The sequence below is a fragment of the Meles meles genome, chromosome 12 (genome assembly GCF_922984935.1).
Source record: "Meles meles chromosome 12, mMelMel3.1 paternal haplotype, whole genome shotgun sequence".
In the NCBI taxonomy this organism is placed as follows: Eukaryota; Metazoa; Chordata; class Mammalia; order Carnivora; family Mustelidae; genus Meles; species Meles meles.
Window position 1 is genome coordinate 19,548,347 of NC_060077.1, and position 15,098 is coordinate 19,563,444.

Here is a 15,098-nt window from a genome sequence, read left to right on the forward strand (position 1 = left end):
GGCAGCCTCAGAGGCCTGCTATTTTGGTGCCTTGGGAGCTTGTGTCTTCTGCTTTCCTCCAGCTGCAAAGGTATATCCACTGTGCCCTGGGGTGCAGCCTCAACTGTCCTCCTCCGGGAGACTTAAGGACTTTGTTCCTTGGGGAGAAAGGTCAAGGCAGGCATCCTGCTCCACGTGGTGGGGCATGTGTCCCTCTGAGAGCCGCCGCCCGTCTTTCCTTGGAGGGCCTGTCGAGTCACAGAGCGGGGAGCATGCTCCCCTTTGTCTGCAGCTGCCAGGGGCCCAGCTCTCGCAGCAGCCTGCGCCTGCCTTTCCAAACTCACCGCAAGTCTTTCACTGCATTCTTCTCACCTGCTGGGGCTCTGTCTTCCTCCTGCTCCCTGCCACATGCAAGCCAGCGCTCGAGTCCCCCTTTCCTGTGGACTTGGGGCTGGGCAAGCTTGCTGGGCCCTGCTCACTGATGGGCATCTGGAAAAGTGATGATTTTGTAGAGTAGGGGCTGTTCTGATAGGGGAGGGTGATGCTCTTTCCAGCTTTGTATGTCCTAGGATGAAAAGCGGGTGGTTTCCATTCCCAGGAGAGCCTGAGAGCCGCTCCCCCTCCGTTTACCACTGCCATCTTCCAGCCAGAGTAAAGGGTCACGGTCGGAAGCCTTCAGGAAGAAGAAAGGTCCAAAGGGACTGGCCTTTCAAAGCTTTCCCTCCAGAGCTTGTGCCAGACCTTCCTCCTGCGCCCTTCTCTCGTAGCCACACAGCCACCCTGACTGGAAGGGAAGTGATCATTTTCTTCCCCCAGCTGCCAAATCCCCTTTTAGTTGTTTAAAAAGAATCAAATTTTAAATTTAAAAATTTTAAATTTTAAAGTTCTAAACTCTGGTTAACGTACAGTATTATGTCAATTTTAGTACGTACAGTATTATGTCAGCAATTCAGTACTTCCACGCATTACCCTGTGGCCCTCACGACAGGTGCGCTCCTTCATCCCCAACACCTGTGACCCGCAGTGTGTCCTCTGTGGTTACCAGTCTGTTTGTCGCCTACCCTCCACCTCTTCTCCCTCACTCCTCTGTTTTGTTTCGTAATTCCACATGAGTGAGACCATCTTGTATTTGTCTTTCTCTGACTGACTTATTTCACTCAACATTACACTCTCTGGCTCCATCCACGTCACTGCAAATGGCACGATTTCATTCTTTTTCATGGCTGCATACTATTCCAGTGTCTGCATACACCACATCTCTATCCATTCGTCTGTTGACGGACACTGTTTTCATAGTTCGGCTCTTGTAGATACTGCTGCTATAAACTTCACGGTGCATGTATCCCTTTGAATTACTATTTCTGTATCTTTGGGTAAATACTTAGTAATGGGATTACTGGGTTGTAGGGTAGCTCTACTTTCAACTTTTTGAGGAAACTCCATGCTGTTTTCCAGAGTGGTTGCACCAGCTTGCATTCCCACCAACAGTGTAGGAGGGTTCCCTTTCTCCACATCCTCACCAACATCTGTCGTTTCCTGACTTGCTAATTTTAGCCATTCTGACCGGTGTGGGATCTCACCATGGGATCTCATCGTGGTTTTGATTGGCGTTTCCCTGATGATGAGTGATGTTGCGCATCTTCTCATGTCCATTGGCCATCCGTGGGAAGTCAACACTTTTAACTGAGCTTAAATACACTTGGATTAATCAAATACACTTGGGATTCTGCATAGAGAGACTAAAGGGGGAAAGGGGCAGTTAGTGATGTCTGCCCCACATCTTCCTAGTGGAAGGAAGTTCCTCGCCAACTAAATGTCTTCTTTACCTTTCAAAGTTCCCATGTGCACATCCAAGCAGAGTTGTCACTGACTCTTGAAGCCTGTACGTGGATGTCCGAGACCATGGGGTCGACATGCCTGGTGGATGGTGGAAGCCATCCTGATGGTGCTGATCGCCCCGAAATGGCGGGACTAAGTAACACGGCTGGGAGCTGAAGCGGGGGCATGTAGGACCCAGACCAGAGGGGTGGAGTGTCTCTTCCCCCAGTCCCGGATCCTGTCCCTTTCCCTCTGTATCTGTGTTTTGTTGAATGGCAAATTACTGTGGTTTCTTGAATTGACCAGGGCTCTTAATTACAAGGGACGGAAACCAAGCTCATAACTGCTTGAGCCCAAACGTGTATTTATTGGTGCCTGTCAGTGAACTGGCTTTAGATATAGCAGGATCCAGGGGCTCAGCTGACGCCATCAAATTTCTCCCTTGCCCATTTTTCAGTTTGCCCATTTTTTTCTACTTTTGGTAATTCTTTCCTTTGTAGTGAGAAAAAAATGGCTATCAAAAGCCGTATTTAAGTTTGTTTTGGGTTAGCAGTTGAGGAGGGTATCTGTCCCAGGGAAGGCACCAGTGATATCAAGGTGTGCAAGGGACAGGTGTGCACAGGCCCAGGGCATGAAGGCACTGTGAGTGTTCCCGCTGGTCCTGTGCCCACTGTGGTACCCGCAGTCCCAGGGGGAGCACGTGGGTGGGCGAAGGAAGTGTTCCGCAGGAGAAGACACATGCTTCTGTCCACCGAAGGGGCCGGGACCTGGGCCAGCAGGAATACTGCCTGTCCATGATGCACCCCATGCTGCATCCAAGGTGCTAGCCCATTTCATCGCTTTTTCCAGAATGTTCTTCCTTTCCCTAAGAGGAAGAGTTCCTTGACTCCTTCCCAGCTCATCCTGGCTGAGTTCACCTCCTCAGCTCTCTACCCCCTCAGTTTCTACAGCACCTGTGTGTTGCCTGCACACCCTAGCACATGGCCGGGCCCAGCCACACGGGACACATGCCGCTCCTCACGGATCCGCTGGTTTCTGGAAGGTGGTATGGCTGGGAGAGGGGTCGGGGTGAAGAGAACGGGTGTTAAGAACTCGTGTTCCGTGTAGACTTTCTAAACTCCTAAGCATCTGACAAGCTCCTCGTGCCCTCCACGAGGTCCCCGGCTGTCCTCCTGTGGGCACAAGGACACGTGTCCACTCGGCACCTGCTGTCCCTGTATAAGTCACCCAGTGACATCTCCGCCTTCAGCCAGCTTCTTGCTTAGCTTCATACCTAGAAACCCCTACGGAACAGGGAGCCTGCTGAGGGCTTGGGGGTCATTTCTTTTTTTCCCCCTTTCAGCTTCATTAAGGTATAATCAACAAATGAGATGGTTCTCTTTGAAGTATATGATTGGATACATACATGTTTGATACGTGTAGAGACAGAGGGATTTCCACAGTAGAATGAACACATCCCTCCCCTCGCACCTGGCTTATTTGCTTATTGATTTAGGTGCTTTTTTGGTGAGAATGCGCAGGTTCTGCTCTCGTAGCGCATCTGAATTACACCGCTCGCTCTTCTCAACTGCAGTCACTGCGCTGCCTGGTGGGTCCTCAGACCTTACTCGTCTTTGGCGCCTGCCGAGCCCATTCTGCCTGCTTCTGTGGTTCTCTTTAGATCCACATCTCAGTGATGTTAAGGTCCCACTGAAAACACTTCATTAGCTTCTACCTCAATACAAAGCTGATAGACTTTTACCGAAGAGTGACACACCTTTTCTTTTAAGTCAAACACCAGGCGCTCATTCAGAGAGTACTGGATGCTGAATCCCTGTCGTCAAGTACTAGGCCATGTGACCCAGCGGTTCCACGTCTGGGAACACATCCCAAGGAAACGAGAACCCTGTGTTGAAGAGACAACTGCACCCACGCGCGTTCATCATAGCGTCACGTGCGGCGCCCGAGACCCAGAACCGGCCTGTCTGTTGGTGGGGCATGGGTCCAGAAGATGTAGGGTGTATATGCCATGCCGTACGGCTCAGCCGACATTGCGTTAATGTCCTGCTGTCCCTGCAGATGTCATTATGCAGTAATGAATGTCATTAATTCCAATAAATGACCCAGCATTAAGCTGGGTGAAATAAGTTGGACAGAAAAAGACAAATGCCATATGATCGCCCTTTCATGGGGACCCAGGACGGAGCAGAACAAAGCCACAACTCCTGGAACAAGAGATCAGGTGTGGGGCCAGCACAGGTGCGGCGGAGGAGTGGAAGAAGGTGCTCACACCACCCGAACGGGTGAGATAAACACCGGGACACACGCCCAGTGTGGTGACACGGCCGTGCACTTTACAGGGTCCTCGTGGAGAGCAGATCCTAGGAGTTCTCGGGACAGGGAAGAAACATTGTTTTCTGTTCCTTTGTGTGTCTCTAGGACATGAGAGACGATAACTGACTGTGGGGACTGTGTCACTGGGCATGTGAGTGGAACCAGCCGCCTGGACTTACAGATGCAGCCGGGTGTCCGACAGCTTGGTGACAACAGCGTAAGTGCTGAGCCCTGTCCTCGGGGCCAAGGACAGAAGAACGTCACTGCTCCCGCGGGGCTTGGTTGTGGTGGGGAGACACGCACAGTGGGGGAATGAAGGCTGAACTCGAAAAGGCTATCAGACAGGGAAAGGTGATGTGGAGGAAAGGAGCAGGAAAGGGCATCAGGGAGGGAGCCCTGGGGCCAGAATGGTGTTGCGGACCGGCCGGAGGCTCATGGGACTCGCGGTGCTGCGGCCCTGGCCCTGAGCCCACCTGCGCTGACTCCAAAGTCTGTCCTGCTGGGAAACGGCACTTTGGGTGAAGGGGCGTCCCTCTCAACGTGGGGAGGAGACGTGGGAGGACAGGTGATGCTAAGTAGGTGGTCTGGGGTTCTGGGCAAACGCTAGTCCTGGTGAGTGTAGACACCTGCGGGGCGGGCTGCCTGGTTCGCTTTACCTGCAGCGTTTATGCTGGCCATGGAGCTGGGGGCGCCTGTGGTCCGACAGCGCCCCGGAGATCAAAAGGGGGCACACGCCACTTTGTTCAACCGTGGAAACGGGAGAGGTCCGCACAGACAGCGGCCCAATGGAGAGGTGGTTGGTGAAGGCTGGGAAGGGGCATCCACGCCACGTCCGTCTGGAGGCGGCGGGAGGAGCCTGCTGGCAGCAAGGACACGGGTGGCGAACTGGGCAGCTGGCTACCGTCGCTGCTTGAATGCCGGAGTCTGGGGCTCAGGGCTCACCAGTGCATGAGGGAGGCAGCCACTGCCAGTGGTGATCTGGAACCTTCCGCAGCCAGGCAGGAAGGTTCAGGGCTGCCGGCCTTGGAGGCTAGGGTGCCGCCTGCCCACTTGCCTGACGTTCGATGTCTGGGTTTGGGTTTCTGCTCTCCTGTGGAGACTGGAAGTCACCTTCGTATCCTCTTTAGGAAGTGCTTGGATTCGGGACTTTATTCCATTTAAAGTCAGGACGAAGGAGAGAGTGCTCTTAGCTAACATTTCACGATGTTCTTGTCTACTTGGGACTCGTCATCGCACCGACGTTTATTGGGTGACAGTTTCTCCTCGCGAGGTTTATGGTGTGCTCTGCAGCTCCCAAGCACGGCCTTGGGGGCCTTGTACGCGTCACCTCCCCATGGGATAGGAGCGGCTGCTCCCTTCCCTGAGACAAGGAGTTGGAGGCACAGGGAGGGTCAGTCATTTCCCTGAGAGCACACAGCTCGCCGCTGCTGGAGATGGCCCGGGAGGCAGGCGTGGGAAAAAATAATGGAGAAAACTACAGTGCTGACTCTGATCGTGTGTGTGTGTGTGTGTGTGTGTGTGATCATGTGTGTGGGAGCCTTGTGTGAGTGTGTGTGTATGAGTCTCGTGAGCCTGTATGAATGAGTGCCTTGTGTGATTGTGGGAGCATGTGTGTAAGCATGTGAGTGTGAGCCGTGTGTGAGCGCGTGCGTGTGAGTGAGCATGTGAGTGTGAGCCGTGTGTGAGCGCGTGCGTGTGAGTGAGTGTGAGCATGTGTGTGAGTGTGAGCATGTGTGTGAATGTGGATTGGGGTAGATTGGGTAAACTTCTGGTCTTGAGTAAACTGAGGCTCCGCGGCTCAGGGTTTGACTCCCGGATGTGGGGGAGGGATTTGGGGTTTGGTGTGAGGTCACTGAGGACCCTATAAACACTCCCAGAACGTTTACCCACCTCTGAAAGGGTTAACGAGAACAGTGTGGTCAGCACTTATCTGGGGGCACGCGGGTGTGGTTTACTTTCCGTTTCCATCTGTGTATCACCTTCTATCTTCCTTCGGACAAACAAGGCTCAGCTGTCAACACAGTTTAGGGTTTGTCGTGGGATTTCTCGTTAGGGACTGTGGCTCTGACCTGGTGGGAGCTGGTGGGAAGCCTCTGCTCTCCCCGGACGGACGCTGAGCCTGTTCCGGCCCGACGTTCTCAACAGACCGGTGTTAGGACCCAGGAAGGACGCTGCAGCGAGGGGTATAAATAGAGAAGCTGCCCGGACAAAGTTTGAGCAGAGAGCCTGACATCACTGCCTCTGGCCCGTGCTGGGGCTGAGTCAGGGCGAAGGAAGGAGCTGGCCTGTGGGGCGCACGGGGCTAGTGGGGGCGCACGGGGGGGTGCACGGACCGGCGCCTCCGAGAGTCTCCTCGTGCTGCCCGCTTCAGGCAAGGAGAGAAGGGCCGTTTCTAGCCTGGCTGGAGGCAGAACGGGAGTCGGGAGAGGAAAGGCAGCCCGGACGCCGACGCCGGCCCCGCAGAGCTTTGGGCCGCCCTCCCGAGGCGCCGGCACCCAACACCGTCAGGTTCCTGGACAAGGAAGAGACGCCGTGAGCGGGCAGGACGGCTGTGTTTCACCCACTACAGAGAAGCAGATCCTTCCCACCTGGACCCTGTGAAAATGTGCCTTTCCCGCGGCCGTGAAAGTTAGGGTGCATGCTTGGCTGCAGAGCTCAGGAACGTGGCGGAATCGCATCTCGACCCCCCCGGGAGCCATGAGGAAGCTGCTCTGGGGCCGGCACTTCTGGCTGCTGCTGCTCTTCTGCGATTTCCAGGTACTGTCTCCTGGGGCTGTCTCCGAGGTTGGGCTAAGTCTCTGTGCCTACACGGCTGTCCCGGGTCTCTGACGCTCTTGTCTTTTGTGTGCAGGTGCACGGAGCCTTCTCCAGGCCGCCAGCCCATCCAGGTAAGGGAGCGTCCTCCTGCACTGTCCACCGCCTGTCTGCCTGCCTGGCGCCGGGGTCCCCACACGATTGGGTTGCTCATCTCTGGGGCCAGCATAGGGCGGCCCAGCTGCAGGCCCCTCTGTCCCCGGCTGGCCGCCCTTTGTCTCCTGGAGCTCTGCTCATCCTGGCGTCAGACCCTGCTGTCTGCAGCTGTGGCTGCCGCCCAGAGGCCTCTGGCTATCCGTCACTGCCACCTTAAGATGAAGGGAAGGTGCTGGCTTTCTGTCTGCTGCCCTGACTCTTGCCATGTGTCTCCAAGCTGACTTAGGGCTCTGTCCTCTCTATTCCCATCCCAGCTGGGGCTCACGGTCCATGGACCAATGCGAGTCCTCGGTCTGCAAGCTGTCCCTGAGTGGTGTGGCTATGTCACAGGTGCAGGCTTGGGGAAGAAGGGGGTCTGGTGAGCAGCGGGAAGGCCCTGTGGCCATGGTACCCTTGGCTCCCCTGTGTATGGGGGTGAGGAACCCATCGAGGTCCCAGCACCCATGCTTGGGAGCCATGCGAACAAACCTGACCCACTGGGGAGCACACCCCTGACTCACAGCTCCCACCGACCTCTGTCCCCTGCAGCCCGGCCCCCTCCTCGGCACCATCCAGAACCACAGCCAGCATCCCCAGCCCCCCCAGGCACAAGGCCAGGCCTCTGCTGAGAGTGCCAGGACCTCAGTCGTGGGGCTGGACCTTCTTCTTTGCAGGTGATCCCCGAGGGCAGGGGGCACGGCCTGAACTACCTCTTTCCGTGGCCGGTGCTGCCGTTTCTCTCTCACCCACATGCCCAAGTTAAGTCTTCTGTTGGAAAAGGTGTGAGGGCCATGAATTCTGTGTGCTCCCGTTTCCCCAACCGAAGTGCGGACGAAAGAAATCAGGGCTCCATGGCTCTGGTGTCATGCTGAGGGGCATGTGTGTATCTGCCCTGAGGCTCTCCTCTTCCCGCCGGGCTGGCTAAGGCTCCTGCTGGTTTTCCAGTGGACAAGAGTGAGGGAGGGTGTCAGTGGGCAGATAGGGGTATGAGACCAGGTTGCTGCCCAGTGTGGAAAAGGAAGCCAGGAAGCGGTTTCCAAGTTGTACCCTGGCCACATGGCACCCACACACGTATCCACACCATCCATACACATGCACACACACCCACATGTGTGCACACATCTCACCCAGGTACACACATCCACACATGTGCACACATGTCCACACGCACATGCATGCACACACATCACACCCACACCCACGTATACACACCCAGATGCACGCACACTCCAAACCCGCCCAGACCTATCCACACGTACGCACATGCGTGCACACACACACATGCACGCACACATGCATTCACATCCTCTTGTGTGCACCTAGGCCTTGACCCTCTGCTGAAAGGAGCGGTTTGAATTCAGTCTCTGCTCCACATGGAAGCGTTGCTCCTCTCACGCCCTATCATGGGCCGAAGCTGACTTAGTTTCCCCATAACTGGTACCACGGAGACATGATGGTGGCAGATGAGCATGGCCAGCAGCGAGCTTGCCAGCCTGCGGGGAAAGCTGGAGCTGCTCAGCCTCCTTACCGACATCCGCGCCCACGGGCTCCCTTCCTGTCTCCCTTCCTGCGTCTCGGGGTCTCTCCCATCCTCCTTGCTGCCCCCACGCTGTTGGCGGTTCGCCACCTGCCCCTCCTCCCGCCTTTGTCACCATAATGACAGAGGCAGGCGCGCCCCGGACACGACCGTGGGTGTTCCCTTGTGGCCAAAAACCTACTGTTTGCGTTTTCTTCCTTCCCCTTTCCCTCCTCCCTTCCTTCCTTCTCTTCGTGTCTGCCTCTCTGTGTCTCTGTCTCTCTGTGTCTCTCTCCATGTCTCTCACTGTCTTTCTGTATCTGTCTCTGTCTGTTTCTGTATCTCTCTGTTTCTCACTGTCTCTGTCTCTATCTCTCTCTGTCTCACTCTTTCTGTCTCTGTCTCTCACTCTCTCTGCCTCATCTTCTCTTTCTCCCCTGTCTCTCCCCTCTTCCTCCTCTCTCTCTGGCCCTTCCATCATCTGCTCTCCTCACATCCTTCAGGGACGTCTGACCCCTGCTCCATGGTCCGTGCAGCACCCCCACCAGGAGGCCGCCTTCCTTTCTGCTTCTGGGGGCACCGAGCTGCAGGGTCCTGGGAGGAACCCCAGTGGGGAAAGCCTAGCCCAGCCCCTGTCCAGGGTGCCCACTCACAGACACAGACACCAGCAGGGAGCCCATTCCTGGAGGGGGAGGCTTTGCAAACCACCAGCCCCACCCCGCGGGGAAGGGCTCTGTGAGCTGTTGCCATGAATTCTAGGGAACGTGAAGCTGCATTGAAAACTGGCAGCATAGGGGGAGCTCGGATGTGGATTCTGTGGGGTCCCCACACGGCCCTCCTTCGGGGGGGGGCTTCTGGCAAGAGCAGGTGGTTTGCCCGAGGTCGCTGGTGAGACGTGGCAGCGACCTCAGCAGCTCTCAGTGGGCTCAGACGCATAAGGGCACGTGGGGACCACCAGGGCATGGAAGGGGCTGAGCAGCAGGCATGCCCAGGACGTGGGGCCAGCCTCCGGGAGGGCCCCTTGTTCCCACGGCGGCCACTTCAGGCTTGCCGTCCTAAGGTCGTGCCGGACTCGCAAGGCCTCTCTGTCTTGCCGTGACCTTGCACACTGCGTCTCGCGCGGGAGATGCTCAACCAGGGTGGGCCTGACCGTGCGCCGCGGGTCACACATGAGCGGAATCGGCGAGCATGGCCTGCCTGCCACACGGCGGCTCCCAGGGGCACCGTCATCGGCCTGTCTGTCCCCACCAGCTCAGACAACAAGGCATTGACCAGATGTGTGTCTCTACCATGTAGATAGGCATTCAGGTCTGCAAATCATTGAACGACAACTCTAGATCGTTCTGGGCTTTCGTTATTATCCGTGTTTATATGTGACCGTGGACTTTCATTTTGGAGAAAGGATGGCATTAAGCCTTTCCCCTGGCCCAGGCCGCTGAGTCCATGCTCCTCTCCAGGGATGGTGCTGGGAAGCGCGGTGGTTGATAGACGTAAACCATACATGGCGCCGGCCAAGAAATCGCGGGGATTTATGAAGTTCAGCCTCGTGCCATTTATTTAACTTCTCTAATGAGGAAAAGGGACCTTCTACAACCCCGTTATCCAGCCATTCCCTGGCCTGGGGTACCCGGAGCAGCTGGGCTTGTCCCGGCACCAGGAGGTCGGGGCAGATCCCCTCGTGGCCCCGTTCAGAGGCCTAGAAGGCCAACACGGATGGTTAGGCGATTATAATTCCCTCTGACTGCAGACTGGTTATTTCTCTGTGCAAACCAACCATCCATTCCCTTTATTTATGTATTTTTTTAATGGAGCCATAATGGACATACAATATTATTTTAGGTTCAGGCATACGACGTCATGAGTCAGTATCTGTACATATTGCAAAATGATCAGCCAAATGAGGCAATTTAACATCGGTCAGTGCCACGGGGTTACAGGGTCTGCGAGGGGCTGTCCGAGCCTCTAGGTCCCGCCAGAAACTCCGTTCTTCTTCCCAGTGCAAAGAAAAGTGTTCATGAAGGAGTTTTCAAAAATAAAGCTTATACTCTGTTGAACAAATGGAAGTGGGATCAATGGAGATTTGGGGTATATATATTTTCAGAAGTGCGTATGTATGTATTTTTTCTATGTTCATCCATTCATTTATTCATGATTGCGTTTCCTCATCCGTTCTGCCTACATAGTTTGAAAAAATATATCGCTAAGATTACCCTTTTGGGGAGAATCCAAATGCAACAATCCGGATTACACAGACACACACACACCCTGGGCGTGTGTTAGATGTGAGACTGTGGTGCAGATGGACCAGAGCATCTGACACAGCAGATGTGTCAACAAACAAAAGAATTCAAGGACTGGTTGGTGCTGTAGGCAAACAGGGAAGGAGCTGGCGGTGCGGAGGGTGATGGCGTGTGGGCTGTGCTCTGGCCCGAGGCTCCCATGGTCGGGGCGCCGCGGGAAGAGCATTGCAGGCAGCGGGCATGGCGGGCACAGCGGGGAGTCCTGCGGGGAGACCGAGGAGGACCAGTCAGGGGCAGCTCCGAGACTGGCAGGGGCTGATCTCCTCTGTGGTGTGCACTGCTGTTGAATGAGGCATGGGACGCCGGGACGGACTTCCCTACAGCATCAAGGGAAGATGGTTCCTGGTCATGAGTCCTAGTGAAGCGGTAGGCGTGCGGGATCCAGAGGAGCAACGGAAAAGGAAGAGGGAAGGTTGTGTTAATGGTCCTCTGGGGCATGAGTGGTGTGTGTCCCTGCTCCTCACCAGGCTGAGTCCAGCACGTGGCATTGGGATGAGAATTTATTCCTGGAGAACTCGTTATAACCATCATGGTGTCAGCCAATTACCTCTCCCTCCTGCCCCCTGTTTTATTCTTTAGGGCCAGGGGGAGCCATGTGACGAGCAGCTGACTGTATTGTCGAAGCAGACACACAGACTTCATGGGGTTCATCCATGGAAACCAGGGTGTCTGTAGAACCTGGACATCGCAGGTCCCCTTCTTTTGGGGAATGTGGCTCCTAAGGGTCTTTCTTGGTCCCCAAAGAACGAGATTTGCCTGATCTGATAACACTTGTAGAGCTGTGGGCTTTTACGCCTGAGGTTCTAAAGGGGGAACCAATGTGCTAAATTTAGTTTCTTAGGCACAACTTGTTAGTTCTGCTCAATGCTTTAGTTAAAATAATCACCTTAATTGCAAACATGAAGATTTGGGGAGATTTTGAATAAAGAACCTCTAGGATCTGGGTTTCTGACTTCTCCCTAAAAGGGGGAGAACTGGCCGTGCTGAGCAGACCTCCCTGCAGAGCCGTGGGGACTGGCAGGGAGGGACTGGTGGGGAGTGATGGGACACACACACACACACACACACACACCTCCCAGCAGACCGCAGCCCCCATCCCCCACCCCGCGGCTCCCGTTTCCAGCCCTGCTGTGATTTGCTGCTCTGGGCCTGCCGGGGGTGGCGGGGGAGACTGTCCATCTTTGTGAGCATCCTCCCGGCCCGGCCCCCGTGCACATTTGAGTGTGCAAGCCCGCCACTGTGCATCTCCATCCCTCCACCCCACTGTCTCAGTGTGGTCCATGCGTGACATCTGGGGCGATGCGGTGGGACATTATCCTCGCCGGAAGTACAGGGTTGTGGGTCCCCAGCCCCCTTCTCTCACGCACTCTTGCTAGCTTGGGGGCCTCCCTGTGCAAACAAGGCCATCATCACTTTACTCTGTGAGCCTTTGTGCCCAGAACGGGTGGTGGGTGGTTGAAAACGGAGATGATAGGGAAGGACTTACCGTCCACAGTGTTGACTGGATGACAATGTGGGTTGTGAAGAAGAGTCTGCACCCATTCTTTGCACGAGGGATGTCGTTCCCTTTTCTGATCCGCCACCCCACCCCCTGCCCGCCTGCTCCAGATGAACTGAATAACAAGCCAGTGATGTTTCCCCTCTTCAAAATGAATATCCTGCACTTTGGGGAAGAAAAACATGGTAGAAGTGTAAATGAGTGTTTTGAATAATGACATGTCAGAGTCTCCATATAGAGTAGAACCATTTCTAGTGAACGTTGGCGAACCCACCTGTCTTCACATTTTGAATTTTTAAAGGAATGCATGTGTGAATGTTTGAATAGGACAGAAATAGAAAGGAATAGGGGTGGCTCAGTGAGTTAAGCCTCTGCCTTCCGCTCAGGTCATGATCTCAGGGTCCTGGGATCCAGCCCCCGCATCAGGCTCTGCTCAGCAGGGAGCCTGCTTCCTCCTCTCTCTGGCTGCCTCTCTGCCTACTTGTGACCTCTGTCAAATAATTATATAAAATCTTTAAAAAAAGAAAAGAAACAGAAAGGAATAGAAATCTTCTTATATCTTCCATCCAGTCTCTCAGTTTCCTCGCCCCTAAAATACGGCTGTCCGTTTCCAGGCTATCCACACAAAGTCTCTCTCTCCTCCTCTCCATCCTTCCCTCCCATCTTGCCTGCCAAACAGCTACATTTTCCACAAATAGTTGGTACTAACACATTTTTCTCTCACCTTGATTTTTTGATAGTACAGCTTGAGGAACGTTCCACATCAGAACACGTGTATCAGCCTTGTCCTAATTACATCCTGGTCCATTAAGTAGCTGCTCCGTCCTTAGGACCCGGCTCCTCGACTGATAAGCATTGTCTTTGTTCACGTGTTCTCAATACTATAAAAAATACATATATCTTGCAACAAATACCCCTGTACATAGCTCTCTGATCCCAGGTGTGATTCTGTCTCTAGCACAAACTTCTAGGAGCTGAATTACTAGATCAAAGTGCACTTAAAATTTGTGTCATCGTTGTGGCACTGCCCTCCAGAAAGACCGTACCTTCTGCCAAAAATGTGGCAGAACTCACCAACTTAGAACATTTAACCGTTCGTCAGTTGGCCGGGTGAGCTGGGACAGGGAGCTCATTGCAGTTTAAGCTCGCCTCTGAAAATGATGAGCAGTGTTGAATGCCTTTTCATAAATTTAAAAATAATTTGCGTTCCTTTTTTTTTGAACTGCTTGAACAGCCTGTTGCTGTCCTTTGCCCCAATGTTCTGTTGGTCTAAATTTTCTGAACAGTGGGAGTTTTAATGAAGACAATAAATTCAATACATTTCTTTAAAAAGAAATCAGTACATTTCTGTCACATTTATTACATAAACATCACTTCCCGGTTCAATTTAGCTTGATTGATTTTTATGTATAGAAATATTTTAAAAATGCACATAGATTTATCACCTGATTTCCTCATAAGCTTTTATGTTTTATTTCCATTTCACTGAAGGCTTTAAAAATTTTTTTTTTAAAACGATTTTATTTATTTGTGATAGAGCGAGAGACAGAGCGTGAGTGGGGGCGGGGGAGTGGCAGGCAGAGGGAGAAGCAGACTCCCCGCTGAGCAGGGAGCCTGATGCGGGACTCGATCCCAGGACCCTGGGATTGTGACCTGACCCGAAAACAGATGCTTAACTGACTGAGCCCCCCAGGTGTCCCTATGTGTAAAGTTTGTTCTTCTGGAAATCGTTATGGTGTAGAGAGTGAGTTAGGGATCTCGATTTTTTGCAGATGACTAGTTGGCCCTGAGACTTTCCGTTGTGTGCTTCTCCTCTGGTTTGAAAGACCACTTTTGTCATAAGCTAGTTTCAGGAGTGCGTGGCAGTATTTACAGGTCTTTCCCACCAAACTGTCTACTTGCATGCCACTCTGGATCCTCTCTGGAGCAGTGACCTCGTGATGATCTCACTGTGTGGGGGCCGGGTCCCCCACCCCTGTTGCTGTCCACCTGCAGGCTTGTGGGTTTTTCTTGCTTATTTGCTTTTCTAGATGATGAGCTTTCTCTCACACAAAATCTCTCAGCATGTTTATAACAACTCTCCTTGTGTTTAGGTATGAATTCAAGGGTGGGTTGACATTTTTGTGACTTGGAGTTCTCTTTCCCAAAAATAGGTTACAAAATTCTTCATTATTCAAGGGTTCTTGTCCATCCCTCGGTATTATTTTATTGTTTTCTCCAAGAGAATTTTGCATGGTTCTCATTCTTTGGCACTTAAACGTCTTCTCTTTGTGGGCTGTGTTTACAAATGAGAACTCCTCTTCCGTTCCGTTTTTGTGTTATCGTTTGAACACAGGGAAACTGTTGACTTTCGAGGGTCACATCTGTATAAACCTCCTTACTCACTTCTTTCCTGGTGGGTCACAGGCTTCGTTTACCAAATTCTTTCCTTATTTGTAAGGATGTCTCGTTTTTTCATTCTCCTTATGAGGCATACCTCATTTGAAAATAACGACCTTGTTACCTCCTCTTAAAACATTTTTTTATGATGAATAACACAGATAACTTTATTAATTTTTGCTTCTCTGTGATCTGACAGCTCCTTTGGGAGTTTGATGATCATGTCGTCATCTTGGCCATTATGTCCACTTCTAGGGAACTAATCACAGAGAACTAATCCAGGAGCAGATTGGAGCTGGACAAGGGGCTGAACTCGTGGGGGCAGGGCACGGCCCCGGGACTATCC

The 15,098-nt window shown here is 53.2% G+C and overlaps 1 protein-coding gene across 2 annotated transcripts in view; it reads left to right on the forward strand.

Annotated features, from left to right (window-relative positions):
* The first annotated feature begins 6,114 nt into the window (after positions 1 to 6,114).
* Positions 6,115 to 15,098, forward strand: part of ADGRD1 (adhesion G protein-coupled receptor D1) — a 121,087-nt gene continuing 112,103 nt past the window's right edge. For both annotated transcript variants that reach the window (XM_046024578.1, XM_046024579.1), the window contains exons 1-2: positions 6,115 to 6,867; positions 6,962 to 6,998. In XM_046024578.1, the coding sequence (XP_045880534.1) occupies positions 6,808 to 6,867; positions 6,962 to 6,998 (97 nt within the window). In that variant the 5' untranslated portion in view covers positions 6,115 to 6,807. The remainder of the gene's footprint in view (positions 6,868 to 6,961; positions 6,999 to 15,098) is intronic.